Below are 21,661 nucleotides of genomic sequence, written 5' to 3' on the forward strand. Positions count from 1 at the left end.
TTACTGACGTGGTGGAGGGGCCTGGACTTGTGTATGCAGGAGTTCCATTTCTTTCCCCTGTGCTCGACAAGATGATTAGATTCACTCTGATAGGCTGGGGAGCCCATGTAGATGATCATAAAGTGCAAGGTACTCTAACGCCTCACAAAGTCAGAAAGCACATAGCTCTTCTGGTACTGAGAGCAGTTTGAGAAACCTTCAAAGTTTTCCTACCACTCATACACTACCAGCATGTCCTGATAATGTTGGACAACATAACAATCATTTTCTATATAAACAAGCAGGGAGGGGTGAGATCCCTCCACTGTGTATAGAAGTGGTCTATTTATGGAACTGGTGTATCCAGAAGCACATCACTCTGTCTGTTGTCTAACTTCTGGGTGCCCAAAACTCGCTGGCAGACAGCCTCAGCAGGCATTTTGCCACAAGTGGGAATTACATAGTTCAGTAGTGGATAGCATCTTCACTCAGCGGGGAATCCCCGCTTGGGACCTGTTGCCTGCTAAGCAAACAGTAGTGCAGCATATACTGCTCAAGAGGAGTTCAATGACAGTATTCCAGAGGGGATGTTCTCCTTGACCTATGCCTTTCCTCCCATCCTACAACTATCTCTGGTTCTATGGAGGATTGGACAGGACAGAGTATGAGTTATCTTCATCACCTCCAAATGGCCTAGATAGTTCTGCTTTCCCAAGTCCCTGACAAATGTCAACCCATCTGACCATCAGTATTCATTCCTCCTGAATCTCTGACCAAGGAGAATGACAAGGCCAGGATCCCAACCCGGAGTCTCTTCATCTCATGGCTTGGTATTTGGATGGGCATCACACTGAAAACGTTCATGCTGTGCAAGCCGTTCTTAATAGCAGAAAGGACTTCACCAGGAAATGTTAGTTAGCCAAAGGGATATATTTCTCTGTCTGGATCCAGCAAAACTTGGTCACCAAAAATAGTGGATAAGTCTGCTATTTTGGATTATCTCCTTGCACTCAAGGTGACAGGCCTTTCCCAAAGCCTGCTGTGGATTCACATCTGGCCAATCAGTGTTTGTCACCTGCTAACAGATGGTTACTTGATCTTTAGTCATCCAGGAACAGCCAGGTTTTTGAGGGGTCTGATCAAAACCTTGCTGCTGGGGGCGGGGGACAACCCTCATGGAGATCTTAACTTGGTGCTTTCAGCATTCAGTAGGCCACCCTTTGAACCATTAGGTATGTGTTCTGTGTCTCACTTGTCAGTGAAGGTCGTGTTCATCACTGACATAACCTTGCCCAGAAGGGTAGGTGAACATGAGGACCTAATGGCCAATCCACCATACACAATATTCCACAAGGACAAAGTCTTGGTACGCCTAAACCCGAAATTCACTCCTAAAATAGTTTAGGAATTTCACAAAAATCAGTTAATTCACATATCTGTGTTTTTCCTGAAACCCCATGCCTCTAGCAACTAGAGATTTCATTCCATCAACATGAGATAAGAATTGGCATTTTACCTGCAGAGAACGAAACAGATCAGGAAATCTCCTAGACTATTGGTGGCCAAAGCAGAATGAGTGTGAGGATAAGCTATATCCTCTCAAAGAATCTCTAATTCTTACTCTATTAGTTGGCACAATTTCCTCCTCCTCTTGGGGTAAGGGCTCACTCTAGAAGGGTACATGCAGTCTCATTTAGCCTCACTTCAAGAGTTGTCCCTGCTTGATAGTTACAGGGCAGCTATGTGGAGTATGAGCCACACACTCATGAGACATTATGCCTTGGCCCAAGACTACTTGGCTGACGCATCCTTTGGGCAGTAGTTCTAAAGCAGCTCTATAAACTTCATTATCATGCCCCTCTCCCCTGAGTGCTTGTTGTGAGTCACCCCTAGTGGACTGTACATGGGAAGCAGTACTCACGGAAGAAAGGGAAGTTACTGGCCTTATTGTAGCTGGAGTTCTTCCAGATGTATGGTTCCTGTCTGCATTCAGCTGCCTGACCTTCTTCCCTCTGCTTTGGATCATGACGAGATTTGTGGCAGAGAAGGAACTGGAGAGGCTTTTAGTCAGCCCTATCCCTGATACTGTCGATGTGGAGCACAAGGATAACGAGTGCACAGGTGTGGTCAGCAGAAACAGCTTGCTATAACTTCTCTGTCTCAAGCGCTTAGAGTTCCTGTGTACCCCCACAGGGACTACACATCTTGAAGAACTCCAGTTATAATAAGGTGAGTAACTTTCCTTCAAAGGGGGTATTCAAGGTGGTATTACAATTACTTTCCTTGTAGGCCTCATGCCTCTTGACCACCAGGGTTGGAAATGAATCCATTATGCCTCTTTGGAAAGCTAAAAATCCAGTTTTCCAGTGTCTTCCTATATTATAATAGCTTTCAGTTCCTTAATGATTGCTGCGATTTATTCCATGTACTGATGACACTTTTTTTTTTCTTTTTTCTTAAAAGACCATTCCTGTTATCTAACTTCTTCACTTCTGCTAAATGGTAATATTCAGTAAACATCTGCTTTTCGGAGAACAGAATCAAGCCTGTTGTCTAACCTAAGACAAATATCAGTAGAATTACTAAGAGAAGAAATATAGTTTTAAATAACCATTTTACAGCTCCTTTGTGGTTTATAAAAATGATGGCCTCACATTCCTACTTGTTTTTATGTTAGAAATACCAAATACTTATTACCCTCTATTTGAGGGGTGGGATTGTGACATAGCTGAAATCTGAGTTGCAAATCTTCCAGCTGCTAATTGAGCACAGTGTTACTGAGTCTTAAAAATTGAATTTGATCATCCTATCCCTCCCCAATAGGCTGTCAGCCGCAAACAGTGTTATAGTCGCAATCCTCCAAAGGATGACAGAGTTCTCCAGGAAAAAGGGGATCTCGTGGCCTGAGAGATTTATGTCCATCACAATAGTTTTAGCTAAGAAAAAAGCAGGAAAAACTGCATTTTTTTTTAAAAAAAATGCAATCTTAAGACAGCAAAATAATTAAATAATAAAAGACACAGTCCCCTATAATTCACTGTTCCCTTGGTGGAGCACCATGTGATCCCTCAAAAATCAGTTGCTTTTTTATTATTACAGTGATATTAGGGGTTTTAAATAATCAATTTGTAACAAAATAGTTCCTGTTTCTCGGTTTTAGTATAATGGGGTTAACTGAAAGTTAGCATCCATGTCAACCATGATGCTTTTTGAAAAACTTAACCTTGTCCTGATCAGTAGGAATGACAATTGCTAGCAAGATCAATATTTGCAAATCAGACCAATTAATTAGTTTGTGGCTCAGTAACCTGAATTGACGCTTTCAGAATCGGAGGTTCTTCCAAAGTTGTGTAACAAGCTGTTGAGCCACCTGGCTGCCATTTTAAAATGTACCATTGGTTTATACTCAGCAATCTCACTAAACCAAGACTGATTTTTTAAATCAGAATAGAAGGAAATAAAGTAAAAATTATTTTATTTTACTTTATATTTTATCAAAGAAGATACTGTTTGTATTAAATAGTGAAAAAAACAAAACAAAAACAAAAAACACATAGACGTAAAGGTGAGAAAGACGATGCTATAGAAGACAAATATAAGCTTATGTCTTTGGCAGGCAAGTGCTGTCTCCCCTTTTGCTGTTTTTGGAGAACGGCTTCAGATCTTTTCAACTTAAAGCCCATTGTTCGCACAAGGGATGGTTTTTGAGAATCACACCTATAAAGTCTACTATGTCCAGATTCTTTTTTTTTTTTTTTAAATGCATTTGGCTGTGTTGTTGACCTCCAGAATCTCTGAAATTGACCCTCCTTTGGGGCGGAGAGTGCTGATTTGGGAAGCAGTGGCTTAGAATATTCTCATTAGCAGCTTATGTTTCTTAAAAAAAAAAAAATCACAGTAAGAGAGGCTTAGCAGCTGCTGTGGCATTAAATCAGGTTCTGAGAAAAAAGCAGCTCAATCTGAAATGACAGGCAAATATGTTTATGGGATTTATTAAATGTTTGGTCTTAAAATTGAATAATTAAAATATATTTTTACATTTAGGGATCTATAAGGTTGATAGAAAGCTGGCTAGATTGTTGGGCTCAATGGGTAATGATCAATGGCTCCATGTCTAGTTGGCAGCCGGTATCAAGTGGAGTGCCCCAAAGGTTGGTCCTTGGGCTGGTTTTGTTCAATATCTTCATTAGTGATCTGGAGGATGGTGTGGATTGCACCCTCAGCAAGTTTGCAGATGACACTAAACTGGGAGGAGAGGTAGATACACTGGAGGGTAAGAATAGGATATAGAGGGACCTAGACAAATCAGAGGATTGGGCCAAAAGAAATCTGATGAGGTTCAACAAGGACAAGTGCAGACTCCTGCACTTAGGACGGAAGAATCCCATGCACTGCTACAGACTAGGGACCAAATGGCTCGGCAGCAGTTCTGCAGAAAAGGACCTAGGGGTTACAGTGGACGAGAAGCTGGATATGAGTCAACAGTGTGCCGTTGTTGCCAAGAAGGCCAATGGCATTTTGGGATTTATAAGCAAGGGCATTGCCAGCAGATCGAGGGATGTGATCATTCCCCTCTATTTGACATTGGTGAGGCCTCATCTGGAGTACTGTGTCCAGTTTTGGGCCCTACACTACAAGAAGGATGTGGAAAAATTGGAAAGAGTCCAGCGGAGGGCAACAAAAATGATTCGGGGACTGGAACACATGACTTATGAGGAGAGGCTGAGGGAACTGGGATTGTTTAGTCTGCAGAAGAGAAGAATGAGGGGGGATTTGATAGCTGCTTTCTACTACCTGAAAGGGGGTTCCAAAGAGGATAGCTCTAGAGTGTTCTCAGTGGTAGCAGATGACAGAACGAGGAGTAATGGTCTCAAGTTGCAGTGGGGGAGGTTTAGGTTGGATATTAGGACAAACTTTTTCACTAGGAGGGTGGTGAAACACTGGAATGCATTACCTAGGGAGGATGGTGGAATCTCCTTCCTTAGATATTTTTAAGGTCAGGCTTGACAAAGCCCTGCCTGGGATGATTTAGTTGGGGATTGGTCCTGCTTTGAACAGGGGGTTGGACTAGATGACCTCCTGAGGTCCCTTCCAACCCTGATATTCTATGATTTACCTCTGGGTACTATACTAATGACCTCTAGCTGTGTGTTGGCTGGATTTTTGTTCATTTTCATAGGCTCTAAAGCAGATTAAGTTTGGTAGATATTCTGTGTATTCCCTCTGTGGTGCTCCAGCACTGACTTCACATGTTTTCCGCATCTGTAAATTCTTATGCCTTTATACTTATAAATAAATAAAAATCTTAGCTTCACCACTTCATAGCTGAGCTTTTTTATGCGGTTTCTATATAGACAGACAGTAGCTATTGTAGTCTTCAGTGGTATTTTGATAGTACTGGTTGATACCAATATTCTCTGTGAACTAATGACCGTATTACATATACTACATTGATAGGTTCCTGCAAAAACTAATTTTTGGAGATCTCGAATATTAAAGTTTTATTTAACAGCTTAATTTTTTAGTCATTTTGTAAAAGAACTGGCCTAGTGAATTTAAATTGCCCTCTTCTTCTCCTTAGACATGCTTCCTAAAAAGGCACATAACATGCTTATATAAATGTCTACTTTATTCACACCAGTCTTAAATCTTGCCAAAGACATTCTGTTTCAAAAAAATTACTGACTTCCTTTTTTTTAGAAATATAGTGAAGGAAAAAATCAGAACAAAAAGTGGTATGTCAAATTGACTTGTTGATCTTCCACAAAGCAGAGTAAAATTCACTTCATTTACATATTTCAAGTGGAAAAGAATGGCTTTTGAGGACGCATCTAAATGTTTTAATTTGATTTATCTGTGTGTGTATTTAGGCCACAGAAAGTGAGGCTGGTGATATGGATCTGAGTGGATTACCAGAGACTGCAGTGGATTCTGAGGATGATGATGATGAAGAAGACATTGAGAGGGCGTCAGACCCTCTGATGAGCAGGGATATTGTTAGAGACTGCCTGGAGAAAGACCCAATAGACAGGACAGATGATGACATTGGTAAGTTGGCATGAAAACTAGCTGGAGGAAGTGGGAAATTGAGCCTCAGGACACTTTAATAGTATTTAACATTTTCTAACTTGTTTCTCGGTCCCAAACTTAGTAGAGTGAATCTGTGTAGCAAATATCTAACTTCATGTGAAATAATTGTTTAAAATGCCAAATGATTGATTTTACAGGTTACATGTGGATAACTCGAATAAATAATTCTGTTAACAATAACAGATGTTAAGCTGAAAACAAAATTAATGAAGCAACTCAATTTAATTTTAAACTAGATACTTCACTGATATGATGCAGATTTTAGGTTGCAAATTAATGTCACAAAAACATACTATTAACCTAAAAGAGAAGAAAATATTCAGTTACAGCACAAGTTTATGAAAATAGCAAGATATGATTTAAGATACTCCTCTTCTTCCACAGTACAAATGGACTTCTTGAATTATTTGTTAAATTTTTTTTTAAGCTATTGATTCCCAAGTATAGGGTTGCCAACTTTCTAATGTCTGAAAACTGGAGAGACATACCCCACTCTGCCTCTTCCCCCAAGGCCCCACCCCTGCTTTCTCCTCTCTCCCCATTCCCCCATTGCTCACTGCTCTCCTCCTTCCCCACCCCCACCGAAATGGGTTCCCTCTGCTCCTGGGCTAGGATAGGAGCTGCAGCCTGAGATGGAGCCTGCCCACCCATGAGATGCAGATAGGAGGTGGCCCCAGCTGAGCAGGGGCTGGCACGGCTTGATGACCCAGTGCCTCTCCCAATCCCCATGGTAACCGGACTGTTGGTGTCTGATCAGTATTTCTGACCAGACACTGTACAGGTCCCTTTTCGACCAGACAGTCTGGTCTAAAACCGGACACCTGGCAACCCTACGAGTTTAGTATATTACAGATGCTTGTTTAAGAAAAAAAGTGGGTGGGTATGAGGAAAAAACGGGAAATGAATGTGCTATTGATGTATATTAATGCTTGGAGTCTGCTAGAACTGAGAGACTGCAGATTGTAATTTGACACCAGAGACTTGTGTGTCTTGTAAGAATCTCTGGTGACTGAAAAGGCTTTCACAGAGTTCTAGAGAATTTTGAAATTAACAAAAATTGTCACAATAATGGAAATACTAATTGCATATCAAGTCAATGGAAATTAATTCCTGTTGATCACAGTTAGGGCCCTACCAATTTCACAGCCATGAAAAACAGGTCATGGACCGTGAAATTAAGCCCTTCCCTGTGAAATCCAATGTCCCCTTGTTCATAGGAGTGCCCCAGCAAAGGGGCCTACTAGCTCTGGCTGGGCTGGGGAGGAACAGGACTTGTCCAATCCCTTCACAGCCACTGGAGGGAAGGAGAGGAAGACTAGACCCATCTCCGGGTGCCTCCCCCTGCTGCAGGATGCTCTGGGATTGGGCAGTAGCTCTAGAGGTTCCTGCAGTTGGTGGAGACTTGTGGAGTTGGGTCCGATCTTCCCTGTGCTACTGGGAGCGCCCATGTGTTATCATAAGTATTTCAGACCAGATTATTTACCCTTAGTTATACCTGTGCAAGACTATTTCCTTCAAATGTTCTCTTTATTGGGGTTGCTCAGGTGTGGCTAAAACTAGACTTTTGTGCTACATTTGTGAATCCTCAGCAGAATTGTTAGCTGAGATCAGACAGATTCCAACTCTCTCTCATGTCTGTGTTGATTCTGCCCTGCTAACAGGGGTAGAAAAGAGTACAGGCTTACTTTTGTTAATAAAGGGATCAGATAGAACTTGATTACACATGAAGTATAAGACATTGAAAGAGTCACTTCATATTACTGTAACCATGCTTTTAACTGGTCCTTCTGAACAGGGTTGTGTTTATATATTGTGTGATATTGTACAGCACATCATTGTAAAACCTAAACCCGAAAGGGCTGGCTAGAGTTAGGAATATGAATTTGCCTGTTTTTATGAAATTGTCTCTCATCTTAGGTTTCAGAGTAACAGCCGTGTTTGTGTTTATAAAACATGCTTTGTGTGTATAAAAAGATCTTCTACACTTTCCACAGTATGCATCCGATGAAGTGAGCTGTAGCTCACGAAAGCTTATGCTCAAATAAATTGGTTAGTCTCTAAGGTGCCATAAGTACTCCTTTTCTCTCATCTTATTACCTTAATACGAAAGTGGGCAAACTACAGCCCGGGGGCTGCATCTGGCCCCCCAGGTGCTTTAATTCAGCTCTTGAGCTCCCGCCAGGGAGCAGGGTCTGGGGCTTGCCTCGCTCCGCGCGACTCCTGGAAGCAGCGGCATGTCCCCCCTCTGGCTCCTATGCATAGGGGCAGCCATGGGGCTCCGCACGCTGCCCCTGTCCCAAGTGCCGCCCCTGCAGCTCCCGTTGGCCGCACAGGCAGTGTACAGAGACGCCTGGCCACCTCTCTGCACAGGAGCTGGAGGGGAGACATGCCACTGCTTCTGGGAGCTGCTTGAGGTAAGCACTGCCTGGAACCTGCACCCTGACCCCCTCCCGCGCCCCAACCTCCTGCCCCAGTCCTGATCTCACTCCCTCCCTCCTAACCCCTTGGTCCCAACCTGGAGCACCCTACTGCATCCCCGGCCCCACCCCAGAGCCCTCAATCCCCCTCCCGTTCCCCCCCGCCCCGCACCCTAACCTCCAATTTTGTGAGCATTCATGGCCTGCCATACAATTTCCATACCCAGATGTGGTCCTTGGGCCAGAAAGTTTACCCACCCCTGCGTCAATATGTCTTTAAATGTCCTTATTTGTATGGGTTTATATTAGTTATATAGTATACTTTTTTGTTGTTTGGATCCAAATGTCCTGTAGACAGCTTAAGGGTATGATACTGCCACAAAAATACTTTGTAAAACTTAATTTCTTCAGATTAAAAGGACCTATCATGGTTTTAATAGAACTATTACAATGACTCTGTGGAGTCATTGTGATTTCATTGGATGTATTCAAGGCACATGGTTATATTACAATATTTTCATTATACTGGCATTTACTTTATAGATCTTTCATTGATATTATAATAAGCTAATCTGTCTCCAAAAAACCCCAAGTAATTATAACAGCTCTCTGTACATTATTTATCAGTATACAGACAGCATTGTACAGTAGTTTAACTTAAAGAACCCTAAAGCATTTTTCTGAAGAGCTGCTTTTACTTAGCTTTGTTGTTTTGATGTGTATGACTCAGTGGGCTTTTTTTCTCTTTCAGAACAACTATTGGAATTCATGCATCAGTTGCCTGCTTTTGCCAACATGACAATGTCAGTGAGGAGAGAACTTTGTGCTGTGATGGTATTTGCAGTTGTGGAGAGGGCAGGAACCATAGTACTAAATGATGGGGAAGAGGTCAGTAGAATTTGCTTTGAATCGTCTTTTGTGCAGACATCAAAAAATGTGGAAACTTTTTTTTTGAAGTTTGGAAATTCATTTCTAGTTGCTGGAAAGTAGCACTAGGAAGTAAATTGTTTGTATGCTTGTTTTGTGTTTTGTTGATTATGGTTTTATTCAGTTCAGTTTGCAAATGGTTTTTCAGTTTAAACACCCAAATCAATTTACAAGATACGTGCAGTAGACCTTAGGAAAATGTTCTCAATAAAGGCTATACAAGCACATGTATTGTTAATGATCAGAGCTGATTTCAAATGCTTTTTATTTTGATCTTTCAGTATGATTTAAATACTGTCATGGGTTTTATGAATTGTATAGGTTTTATAATTCCAAGATTTAATTAAAGGCTAAATATTAGATTCCTTAAGGAGATGGAAGGAATTATAATAATTTTTCAGGTAAACTAGTTCATCCTCCTCCTTTCTTGTTTTCATAAATAGTTGCTAAAAATAAACAAACTTTTTAAAAATTTATAAGCAATTCTGGGAATAGTGTTTGTACAGTACCATGCTAAAATGCTAAGTGAGTAGGTGATTGTTCTTTTCACCTATCCTGCACTGTTCAATTTCTAGCTGGACTCCTGGTCAGTTATATTGAATGGTTCTGTGGAAGTGACATATCCTGATGGAAGAACAGAGATACTGTGTATGGGAAACAGTTTTGGTGTTTCCCCTACTATGGACAAGGAATACATGAAAGGAGTGATGAGAACCAAAGTGGATGACTGCCAGGTAGAGTATTTTACTCCATATATATATTTGCAAAACACAATTATAAATTATATAGTACTGTCCTTACAAGTGGACCTGCATTTTAAAAAAAGTTTGTGGCAGAGTTCATGTTAAGTTTACCTGGTAGGGTGCAGACACAGGCCTTGGAATTGTTCAATAGAGTAATTTTAACAGGGATATTTTCTCTCCAATAAATTTTTATTCAAAAATCAGTTTCCTTCTTTCCTTTTATTTCAAATGCAGGAATGGCTTTGTACTTAGTTGGGGCGAGGTCTTTAAGCACTTTTCTAATAGGTTCATTGACAAAGGTGAAGTAAAGTATTCTGTTTAGTACTGTGTGCTGGAAATTTGATATTAGTTACGAAATGACCTGAAAAAAAACCTAAATTCATGTTGAACCATATTGGGGCAAAATATAAAGGTAACACATGAGTTTATCGAAGCAATCAATCGGAAGTCTCAAATACACAAGGTCAGAGGACCCATCAAGAAAAAGCAGCATAATTTATCACTGCCCTCATGTTTGGTTAATATGATTGCAAATGAAATGTCAGTTCAGTTTTTGGTAATTGTTCATAAAAAAATGATTCCAGTTCAAATTGGAGATTGACATCCCCAGGTAATAAAATGAAATGCACAGCTACTGCATGAATGGATTTATGTGGCCAAAAGCCCAAGAGAAAAATATCTGGGTCTAAAAGGAAAAGGATTTATGGTTCCGTTTGGACCATTTGTCAAATTATTTTACTTGTAGTGAATTTCTGGAGAAATGCCAATTGTCCAGTGGACACAGTCTGATATTTTGACTAGTGTAATGTAAAGTGTATTGTAAATATCTAAATTATCCAAGTACATTAACACCACTAGTAATCGTATTTAGATAGCACTTCTGTTGCTGGCTTAAATATAAATTGAGATTCTTTTGATTTCTTTTATAAGTGGCAGTTTCCCTTAAAATGCTGCAAATGCATATCTTATGTTGAAGGGGAATGGTCCATGTTGGAATGTAAATGTTTTCATCTAAAATTAATTGTTTTCTGTGTATCTATGCTACTCATAAATTAAAATGGTAGAGTTCTTTTAATGGCTGGCTTAATATATTTGTGATTACTCAAAGAACGAAAGTGAAAGTTTGCTCACCCGTAGAAATAGTGGCACCATAATTATTGATAGGGCTTTCCTATCGTTGTTCCCTTTTTAAATGGCCCTGAAGAGGAGGAGGAAGAGGTTTCCTTGAGGAAAACTTTGCAAGTGGGATTTACTTTTATTGGTGGAGAAAATGCAATTATATGAATATTCTACGGAGATATTAAATCATCTTGAATCAACGAATCTTGCACTCTCCTGAGGCAAAAATTATTGTGGAATTTATCACACTTACTTATTCAGCTGTTTACTATAGCAGAGCTCATGGAAAGACAATTTTGGCCATCCATGGCCTGAGAAGTTACTTTATCTTCAGTAATCATAGAATACTTGTATTTTAAGTCCAGACAGTTTTTCTGAGGTCTCAGAACTCTGTGCCTTTTAATATTTATGTTTGATGATTCTTTCCAGTTTGTCTGCATAGCCCAACAAGATTACTGCCGCATCCTCAATCAAGTGGAAAAAAACATGCAGAAGGTAGAAGAGGAGGGGGAGATTGTTATGGTGAAGGAGCACAGGGAGCTTGATCGCACTGGAACAAGAAAGGGTCACATTGTCATCAAGGTAAAAAAAACCAAAAAAACAGATTCTTTGTAGACTTGTATGAGATCTTCCTTGGTGAGCAAAGTCCTGAATTAGTTCAGTCATATATTTGAAATATAAGCTTTCCAAAGATTCTGAAATAAGAGCTAAAAAACTATTCAAAATTAAACACAAAAAAATGCTGCTGTTTGAAGGTTTTTTGATTTGTTTTAATTTAGTAAAGCTTATCAATCTCTTTATTACAATAGTCAGGCTATTTTTTTATTGTTTAGCACATTGGTGACTAAACAGGCTTAATGATACTGTTATGTTTAGTGTACCATCAAGATGTTAGCTGAAAATAAAAAAGCATTCATGTTTTAGTTAATAATTAAGCTTTTATTTGTTATAGGGAACATCAGAAAGATTAACAATGCATTTGGTGGAAGAGCACTCAGTGGTGGATCCAACGTTTATTGAGGATTTCCTTTTGACCTACAGGACCTTCCTTTCCAGCCCAATGGAAGTGGGCAAGAAATTGTTGGAGTGGTTCAATGACCCTAGCCTCAGGGATAAGGTTGAAAAAATGACTACTTAAAACTACGATTGTGAACTCACATGTATTTAAATATAAAGTATTACGATCTAAATAAAAATTACAAAAATATTTTTATCTTTAAACCAGTATAACTAGATTTGGTTGAACAACCAGCTAATAGTATATGAGGAAATGTTGCTTGTAGAAAATGTATGTTAAATCAGGCGAATAGTTATTTAAAAAAGTGTAAGGCACTACCTTTAAACACTAAAGGGGGAGCAGGGGAGGTATTTCATCACTCATGTATCCATGCTTGTCAACTCTGTATATTAAATAATTGGTTGAAGAGGTATCAATCATCCTTTTAAAAAGTCATCAGCATTTCAAGAAAAAAGAAAAGGAGGACGTGTGGCACCTTAGAGACTAACAAATTTATTGAGCATAAGCTTTCCTGAGCTACAGCTCACTTCATCGGATGCATTCAGTGGAAAATACAGTGGGGGGAGATTTATATACACAGAGAATATGAAACAATGGGTGTTACCATACACACTGTAACGAGAGTGATCAGGTAAGGTGAGCTATTACCAGCATGAGAGCTGGGGGGCAAAAAACCTTTTGTAGTGACAGTCAAGGTGGGCCATTTCCAGCAGTTGACAAGAATGTCTGAGGAACAGCTGTGGGGGGAGAGAGGGGGGAGATAAACATGGGGAAATAGTTTTACTTTGTGTAATGACCCATCCACTCCCAGTCTTTATTCAAGCCTAAGTTAATTGTATCCAGTTTGCAAATTAATTCCAATTCAGCAGTCTCTCTTTGGAGTCTGTTTTTGAAGATTTTTTGTTGAAGAATTGCCACTTTTAGCTCTGTAATCAAGTGACCAAAGAGATTGAAGTGTTCTCTGACTGGTTTTTGAACGTTATAATTCTTGATGTCTGATTTGTGTCCATTTATTCTTTTACGTAGAGACTGTTCAGTTTGGCCAATGTACATGGCAGAGGGGCATTGCTGCAGCATTTCAGTAGACTATAGTCATAGAATCATAGAAGATTAGGGTTGGAAGAGACCTCAGGAGGTCATCTAGTCCAACCCCCTGCTCAAAGCAGGACCAACACCAACTAAATCATCCAGCCAGGGCTTTGTCAAGCCAGGCCTTTAAAAACCTCTAAGGATAGAGATTCCCCCACCTACCTAGGTAACCCATTCCAGTGCTTCACCACCCTCCTAGTGAAATAGTGTTTCCTAATATCCAGCCTAGACCTCCCCCACTGCAACTTGAGACCATTGTTCCTTTTTCTATCATCTGCCACCTCTGAGAACAGCCAAGCTCCATCCTCTTTAGAACCCACCTTCAGGTAGTAGAAGGCTGCTATCAAATCCCCCCCTCACTCTTCTCTTCTGCAGATGAAAGAAGCCCAGTTCCCTCAGCCTCTTCTCATAAGTCGTGTGCTGCAGCCCCCTAATCGCTTTCGTTGCCCTCTGCTGGATTCTCTCCGATTTGTCCACATCTTTCTGTAGTGGGGGCCCCAAAACTGGACTCAGTACTCCAGATGTGGCCTCACCAGTGCCAAATAGAGGGGAATAATCACTTCCCTCGATCTGCTGGCAATGCTCTTACTAATGGAGCCAAATATGCCATTAGCCTTCTTGGCAACAGGGCACACTGCTGGACTCATATCCAGCTTCTCATCCACTGTAATCCCCAGATCCTTTTCTGTAGAACTGCCGCTTAACCAATCGGTCCCCAGCCTATAACGGTGTATGGGATTCTTCTGTCCTAAGTACAGGACTCTGCACTTGTCCTTGTTGAGCCTCCTCAGTTTTCTTTTGGCCCAATCCTCCAATTTGTCTAGGTCACTCTGGCCCTATCCCTACCCTCCAGCATAGCTACCTCTCCCCCCAGCTTAGTGTTATCCGTGAAATTGCTGAGGGTGCAATCTATCCCATTGTCCAGACCATTAAGAAAGATGTTGAACAAAACCAGCCCTAGGACTGACCCCTGAGGCAGTCCAATATAGTTCTGTGGTAACTTAGGGCCTAAATTTATGGCCGAAAATATTTCGTTGTTTTCTGTGCACAATAATGGTTTAATGCAATTTGGAAAACACTTTCTCCTAACAATTTTCTTAAATATAAATAAAAGCAGAAGGACACCAGGCTTGATTCTTCCTTCACTTCACATGGTGAAAATTGGGGTAGCTCCATTGAAATCAAGAGTATAAAATTGGAGTAAGAGGAGAATCAGGTCCACCATATCCAATTATATATGGGGCAGGTAACACTACCTACAGTTAAATTTGCCCAGCACTTCACTTTATAAAATCCTGTTTTCAGTTACTTATATTTTTGCCAAACTTTATACTTATGGTTTTGCCAAACTTTAACTGTTTGGGTGAAAATTGCATATGCCAGATATTTACCTCAGACTGGTTTTTCTTTTTTTTTAGGGGAAGTTGCAGGGGTAAGTCGGGGAGGAAGAATTTCAACTAAAACAGTTCAGTTGTTTCTGTAAACAAGGTTAGAGAAAATACGGTGTTTGCCCATGTTAAAAAATTAGGATGATCTTTTCCTTAAGAAGGTCTAGTGTCCACCACACTTCAGATCAGGGACTTGAAATTTGCCATGAAATTTGTTCGGCCTTCATGTGAGGGATGTGTAGGGTGACCAGATGTCCTGTTTTTAAAAGGACAGTCCCGTTTTTGGGGACTTTTTCTTATATAGGTACCTACCACCCACCCCCTGTCCCGTTTTTTCACAGTTGCTATCTGGTAACCCTAGGGATGTGGCTTTTGCTGTCCCATGAAAATCCACCCCAGATTTTTAGTATGTATTTGCTTCAGCTCCAGTGCCACATTCCCAGAAGATTCCCTCTGCACTGAGTGAGCTTCAGACCAGGGCTGAGCAGATGTTGGCACCAGAATTGAAAACAATGAATCCGTGTCCTCTGGGTGCTCAGTAATCACCACCTACTGAAACCCAGACAGTGTGGAGGAGGAAGGTCCTCTATTCAAATGCAGAGGGGGCAAGAGTCAGACCTGGAGAGAGAGGAGCAACGGCAAATAGATTAGAACAGGGATACCTGGGAGTTAGGGCAGACTGAGCCTGGACACATGAAGAGAGGAGATGGAAAATAGAACTGGGAATTGGGCCAAAGAGACTGGAACTGGGAGCCAGTTGGGTCAGAGAGGTACAAGGGGGCTGAATTAAGGTTGCACAAAACGATCTTTGCTAACTTTTGGATGCTTGACTTTGCAACCTTAACGTTCTTTGACTCCATCAGCGTTAAAAAAAGAGCTAGATAAATCCATGGAGCATAGGTCCATCAATGGCTATTAGCCAGGGTGGACAGGGATGGTGTCCCTTGTCTCTGTTTGCCAGAAGCTGGGAATGGGCGACAGGGGATGGATCGCTTGATGATTTCCTGTTCTGTTCATTCCCATTGGCCACTATAGGAAGATAGGATACTGGGCTAGATGGACCTTTGGTCTGACCCAGTATGGCCATTCTTATGTTATGTTCTTCGAACATAGGGATTTTTTAATGTGTAATATATGTATATGCCCCTTCTGTCCATCAGTAGACACCTCTTTTGAGTGCAATGTCTATTTTGTTAGTAACTTACGACATCTACTGTGATGTCTAATAACCTTTTCATAAAAAAATCAACTTTGATACAGAAAACTTGTCCATTCTTGTCTAATAGTTTAGCACACTACTGTTTAATATTATGAAAGCAATATACAATTTCTCCCCATCTAACCTCATTCAACACAGATCAAAAAAACCCTTTAAATAACCATTTAAAATGTAAAATACATTTAATGAAATAAGTAGAGTATAACTCTTCTCCCCTCCCAAAATAAATTAAAGAAAATATAAATTAAAACATGAAGTTTATGATGACCTGGAGATGCCATATTAATCTCTTCAAATGTGAGATTCAACAATGGCTGACATTGCAGTAAGAGTAGCTCAAATTTTGAACAGGGAGGTGGGGAATATTTAAAAAAAAAATTAATTCCAAGCCTTAGAATAGAACCAGGAATTTTGTTTAAATGGCCCATTCAGCAGTGACCCTAGGATAGGAAAATAATTCCATGAAATCATGGAGCACCACAGGCGCTGATTATACTTCATTGTCAGAAAGGAAAGCGGTGAAATTCTGTCCTCCTCCTCTCTCCAGCCCTGCCACACCCAATAAAAAATAAATACAACCACTAAAATCCAGTTTAGTGTTTTAAAAGATTTTGTAAAGCAGTTTCTTGTTTGCTTTTGTACAATAGTTTTCAAATAAAAACATAAACCTTAGATTCTGTGGCTACTTGTATTTACAACATAGAAATGCCAAGTTTTGTTCGGTTAAAACAATGAATGATATATATCCATAAAATTTCAAAAAGATTTAACCCACATGTAAGTGTGACTTGTTTTAAAAATAAATCTGAAAAGCATGGCTGTGGATTGATAAAGCTACTATCCTGACCTTATCCCACATCATTTGCTTAGGAACTGCAGCACACGTGTGCAATTATCTCATTGTTAGGAACCCCTAAAATAGTTAGAAAACCTAAAATAGTTAATTAGTCTTCAGTGTTATCAATTTGAACAATTACACTAAATTTGCTTGCTTTTGTAGATAAGTAGGAATCTACTTGAAGACTCTGAGAATCCTTAACACAGTAGACAACCATACAGCTCCAAATCATGTCAAGGTCTATTTATGGATGCTTTAATCTCAGATCATTGACACAAAAGTGGCTTTGGTATTGTGTAAGTGCATGCAGGTGGCAGTTGTATTGTCTTCATATGATTAAAATCTGCACAAGTTTTTATTAATGAAAAGCAGCTATTGGTAATGCTTAGTGTTTTTTTTTCCTCAGTAACTCACTTTGCCAACATAGCAGAAGTAATACAATCATCATTTTGGGTTACTATTTTGCATTTTAAGAACATAAAATATGTTGATTGAACCAAGTCTGGTTTTAAATCAGTGGGGGGGAAATGCTGATGACTGAAACTTATAGGTAGCTGTATTGTGCTTCAAAAGCTGACAGATGTTTAGCTATAGTGGTGCTGCCATAAGGGAGTCTTTGCTGTAGTATAGTCTTATATTGTAGTTTTAAAATATGGGAAGGAACAAAAGGATCTTTCCTAAACTGCTGATCAAAATGGGTGTCAGAAGGATAATGTAAGAAAGCAACGCAGTCCGAGTTGTAAAGATGACAAGAATAAATTCATTCACTAATAGAGCTATTTTATCTCTTCTGCCTTTTGTAAAGACCAATTTTACACACTCTTACAGAGGCACACTCCTTATGAAGTTAATGGCTTTTTTGTCTAAAGGCTAGAGAATAAAATACTGAAGGATTTAAAATAGAGTAGAGTAAATCCTGCCTCCTTATGGAAGTTGCCATTTTCTTAAAATGCAAGAAATTTATAGTGCATTGATAAGCAACTACCACAACAACACATGCATAGAAAGGTTTTAGCACCAATTCTTGTTGATTATATGTCAGGAATTGTAGTGAACTATGTAAATGCAGGCTTAATTTTCTGCTCTCTGACAAGTTTGATGTAACCAATGCTACCATTTTGAACAACTGTGAACTTTCCAAGCACAGTTTTAGATCTTTGCTCATTTTGTGTCTCCTTGGTGACCTGCTGGTAAAATGTTGTTGCATGTCAGTGGAGTTGGCCTTCAGCAAAATTTTTCAGTTTTCACAACTAAAGTACATGGAAACTGGAAAATAACCTGTTTAAATCTTTAGAAATAGAACTGTTCTCTGAGTGTGTACCAGGATAAAGTTTTATATTATTAATTGACCTACAGGTTACACGGGTAGTATTGTTGTGGGTGAACAATCACTTCAATGATTTTGAAGGAGATCCTGCTATGACTCGATTTCTAGAGGAATTTGAGAACAATTTGGAAAGAGAGGTAAGAATAATGGGGTTTTGTAAGAAGAAAAATTTGGGAGGAGGAGTATTCAGGCTACTGGGTATAAGGTGTGTCATCATCATGCTACTTTTTTTCCCCCTGCAGAAAATGGGTGGACATCTGAGGCTATTAAATATTGCATGTGCTGCTAAAGCTAAACGAAGATTGATAACGTTAACAAAGCCATCTCGAGAAGCCCCTTTGCCTTTTATCTTGCTGGGAGGGTCAGAAAAGGGATTTGGAATCTTTGTTGACAGTGTGGATTTAGGTAGCAAAGCCACAGAAGCAGGCTTGAAACGTGGTGACCAGGTACATAATTTTAAAGTTTTATCAAGTGTATCCTTGAAATTTCAGTGTCTTTAGTTGAGCTATTTTATTCCTTTTTTCCCCCATGAGTGCTGTTATATGTCATATAGATCTACAGTGTAACTTGTTGCATACATCTTTGTACATTGAGACAGAGATTCTCACGTTTCTGTGTGTCATTAAATAAAAATAGTAAATTGTCATCTTTACATTTTTTAGATACTGGAGGTGAATGGTCAAAACTTTGAAAACATTCAGCTGTCAAAAGCCATGGAAATTCTTAGAAATAATACTCATTTATCTATCACTGTGAAAACCAACTTATTTGGTAGGTTTGAGTGCACCTTTTACTTTTTGTCTTACTCTAGTAATCCTATATTCAATCTTTCAGATTAAGCCTTTAGTTTTGTTTGTGTGTTATGTACGCATAATGTGGGAAAATAATTTCTAATGCAGAAAGAAAAATTAGTAATTAAAGCATTTGAGTTAGGGATGGGAAGACCACAAAAAGAATTTTAGGTTCCCAAAGCATTTTATAACACTTTTTATTTTTTAAAATTATCTTTAGTGGAAATTGCTGAGAGAAAACACAACTAATTTTTTAATTAATTTACATTACAGTTGTAAAAAATGCAAATTATCTCACATATGAAGAGGTTATACTCTCACTTTCTGAGATTTTAAGACCAATAGGAACCACTGTATAACCCCTATAATTGTCTCGTCTGACCTGCTAACATGTGTATATGCACAAACATTCCTCTGGATACAGACTTCTCTTGGAACTTAGATGATCTGTCTTCATTTCACTTGTCTTTGCCTTCTCTTTTTGTATTTGGCCTGGCTCACATTCTTTCAGTCCTCACCCAGAGTAAATGCCGTGAAGCCATATGAACCTACCTGTGGAAAAAATTAACTGTAACTCACTCATTTCCCCCACTTGCAAATCCCAGTCGCAAACATCTAATGTCTAGTGGTACATAGACATCATCTCTCACTTCCATCGGAAATTAATAATTTAGAGTCTGATCCTTAAGACTGAGTGCGTTGATTTCAATAGGACTATCCTTGGGACTCAGCACTATGCCCAGAAGTAAGCCCTTGTAGGATCAGGCTCCTTTACTTGTATGCTTCTATTTTATTATGACAGAGGATGGATATTCTTTTCAGATTTTTAAAATGAGCATGTAAACATTTTTACATAAAAATTAAGGTTGTTTTTTAAATGATTGGTAGAATTTGCTGAGCAGACTTTTCTATAATGTTAACAGTAGATTGGCATGGTGCTTTATACTTTCTTCATACTCAGTTTTCTTTTAAAATACGCTGTTTATCCTTTTTCTTCCTATGCAGTTTTTAAAGAACTTCTAACAAGATTGTCAGAGGAAAAAAGAAATGGTGCTCCCCATCTACCTAAAATAGGTGATATTAAAAAGGCCAGTCGTTACTCCATCCCAGACCTTGCTGTTGATGTGGAGCAGGTGATAGGACTAGAAAAAGTAAATAAGAAAAGTAAAGCCAATACTGTTGGAGGGAGAAACAAACTAAAGAAGATACTTGACAAAACTCGAATCAGTATCCTGCCTCAGAAACCATACAAGTAAGCATTTCTTAATCTCCTCTAAAATGTTTTGTTTTAAAACTGTTGAATTGCTGGAACTTTTATATAGAAGGATACAGATCTGTTAAGACAAAAATGTTAAATTTGCAAAAATGTAGGTGGTTCTTTTCTCTATGACCTATGACTCGTTAACTAAGATATTTGGGTTGGTCACTCTTCCTTTTGGAAATGTGCCTGCCCACTTTGTGTATGTTTCCATCACCTTAGGTATCAGTGCGCTAATAAACTATATAAGCATACATGCTTTTCTGACTGTTCTCCATTCCCTCCTCCTAAACACAGTTGTGGGGTGTGCTTGATATTTCTTCTGTGTGTCTTTCTTCTATGTACTCCTTTTCTTCTATCTCCCAGCCACATTCAGTTACTCCTGGAGTTACTCTGAGAAAAAGAGTATGATTTAATTGGGGATCGGTCTTGCTTTGAGCAGGGGGTTGGACTAGATGACCTCCTGAGGTCCCTTCCAACCCTGATATTCTATGATTCTATGAAAAGCAGTTGCAAAAATGTGGCAAACATCTTGCTTGTAACGTAGCAGATTTGGTCTGAGGTCTGGTGGAATGGAGTTTCACAATTGTGGGCCAACCAGGGTTGAGAAGGTGCAATTCTCGTACCAGTATTCACAGCTGTTAACATCACCATTCCTGATGCCAGCATGTGCAGGTTTCTGTTCTCATCACTGCACTGCTGGTTTGAAAAATAGTTTTACATCAGTTAGAATTTTTTGCTAAGTTGAATATTAGCAAGGCAGTATCTTATGGAGCTAAATTTGTTTTTAGAGAGAATAGGTGGGCAAACAAATTGTGTTTGCAATTGACCGTAGCAGCTGTAAAAGTTGTGGATTTCTCCAGTCCATTGGCCTAATGTGATCTGCACATTAGCATGTGGGAGACCAAATTACCATCCCAAAACCAAATTTTCAACCCAGGTACTTCAGTGGAGTTGGACACGATTACACAAAGACTAAATTTGGTCCCCCAGTCTCTCTTGCCCTACACTGGCATGGGGCCTTTTAGAAATGGTGTGTTAAGACTCTAGATAGAAGGAATGTGTTGTGGTGGTAAACAACTGTGTCCCCGACCAATTGAGGAATGAGTTGGACATTGTTTTATGGGCGTCTCTTGCAGTCTTTCTCGGTAGAAGTCTGGGGAGCCTAATGGTGATCCTTGAAGTAAGGGAGTAGGAAGATGAAAACAATGAAACACCAACCCTCCACATCTCCAGCCAAGGAGCTTTTGTGGGGTCCCAGATGAGTAGATAGATGATCCAATGGAACCAATACTTCCTATTGCAGCATCACTTTTCTCTTCTGTATCCCATAGGAAGGCGTCTCTCTGCCCGCAGTAATGGAGAGGATAATTGGTGCTCAGATTTTTTTACTTCAGTAGTAATAACTGAGAACAGAACTGCTTCAATTAATGTTTAGGTATTAAAAACTAACAAACA

The 21,661-nt window shown here is 39.6% G+C and overlaps 1 protein-coding gene across 12 annotated transcripts in view; it reads left to right on the forward strand.

The window, feature by feature from the left end:
- RAPGEF2 (Rap guanine nucleotide exchange factor 2) overlaps positions 1-21,661 on the forward strand; it is a 305,030-nt gene that overhangs the window by 248,451 nt on the left and 34,918 nt on the right. For all 12 annotated transcript variants that reach the window (XM_084626384.1, XM_084626375.1, XM_084626381.1 and 9 more), the window contains 9 exons: positions 5,850-6,027; positions 9,238-9,374; positions 9,989-10,147; positions 11,705-11,857; positions 12,228-12,392; positions 18,184-18,291; positions 18,397-18,600; positions 18,817-18,925; positions 19,951-20,197. In XM_084626384.1, the coding sequence (XP_084482510.1) occupies positions 5,850-6,027; positions 9,238-9,374; positions 9,989-10,147; positions 11,705-11,857; positions 12,228-12,392; positions 18,184-18,291; positions 18,397-18,600; positions 18,817-18,925; positions 19,951-20,197 (1,460 nt within the window). The remainder of the gene's footprint in view (positions 1-5,849; positions 6,028-9,237; positions 9,375-9,988; positions 10,148-11,704; positions 11,858-12,227; positions 12,393-18,183; positions 18,292-18,396; positions 18,601-18,816; positions 18,926-19,950; positions 20,198-21,661) is intronic.

This window comes from Lepidochelys olivacea (assembly GCF_965140295.1).
Source record: "Lepidochelys olivacea isolate rLepOli2 genome assembly, chromosome: 4".
Classification (NCBI taxonomy): domain Eukaryota; kingdom Metazoa; phylum Chordata; order Testudines; family Cheloniidae; genus Lepidochelys; species Lepidochelys olivacea.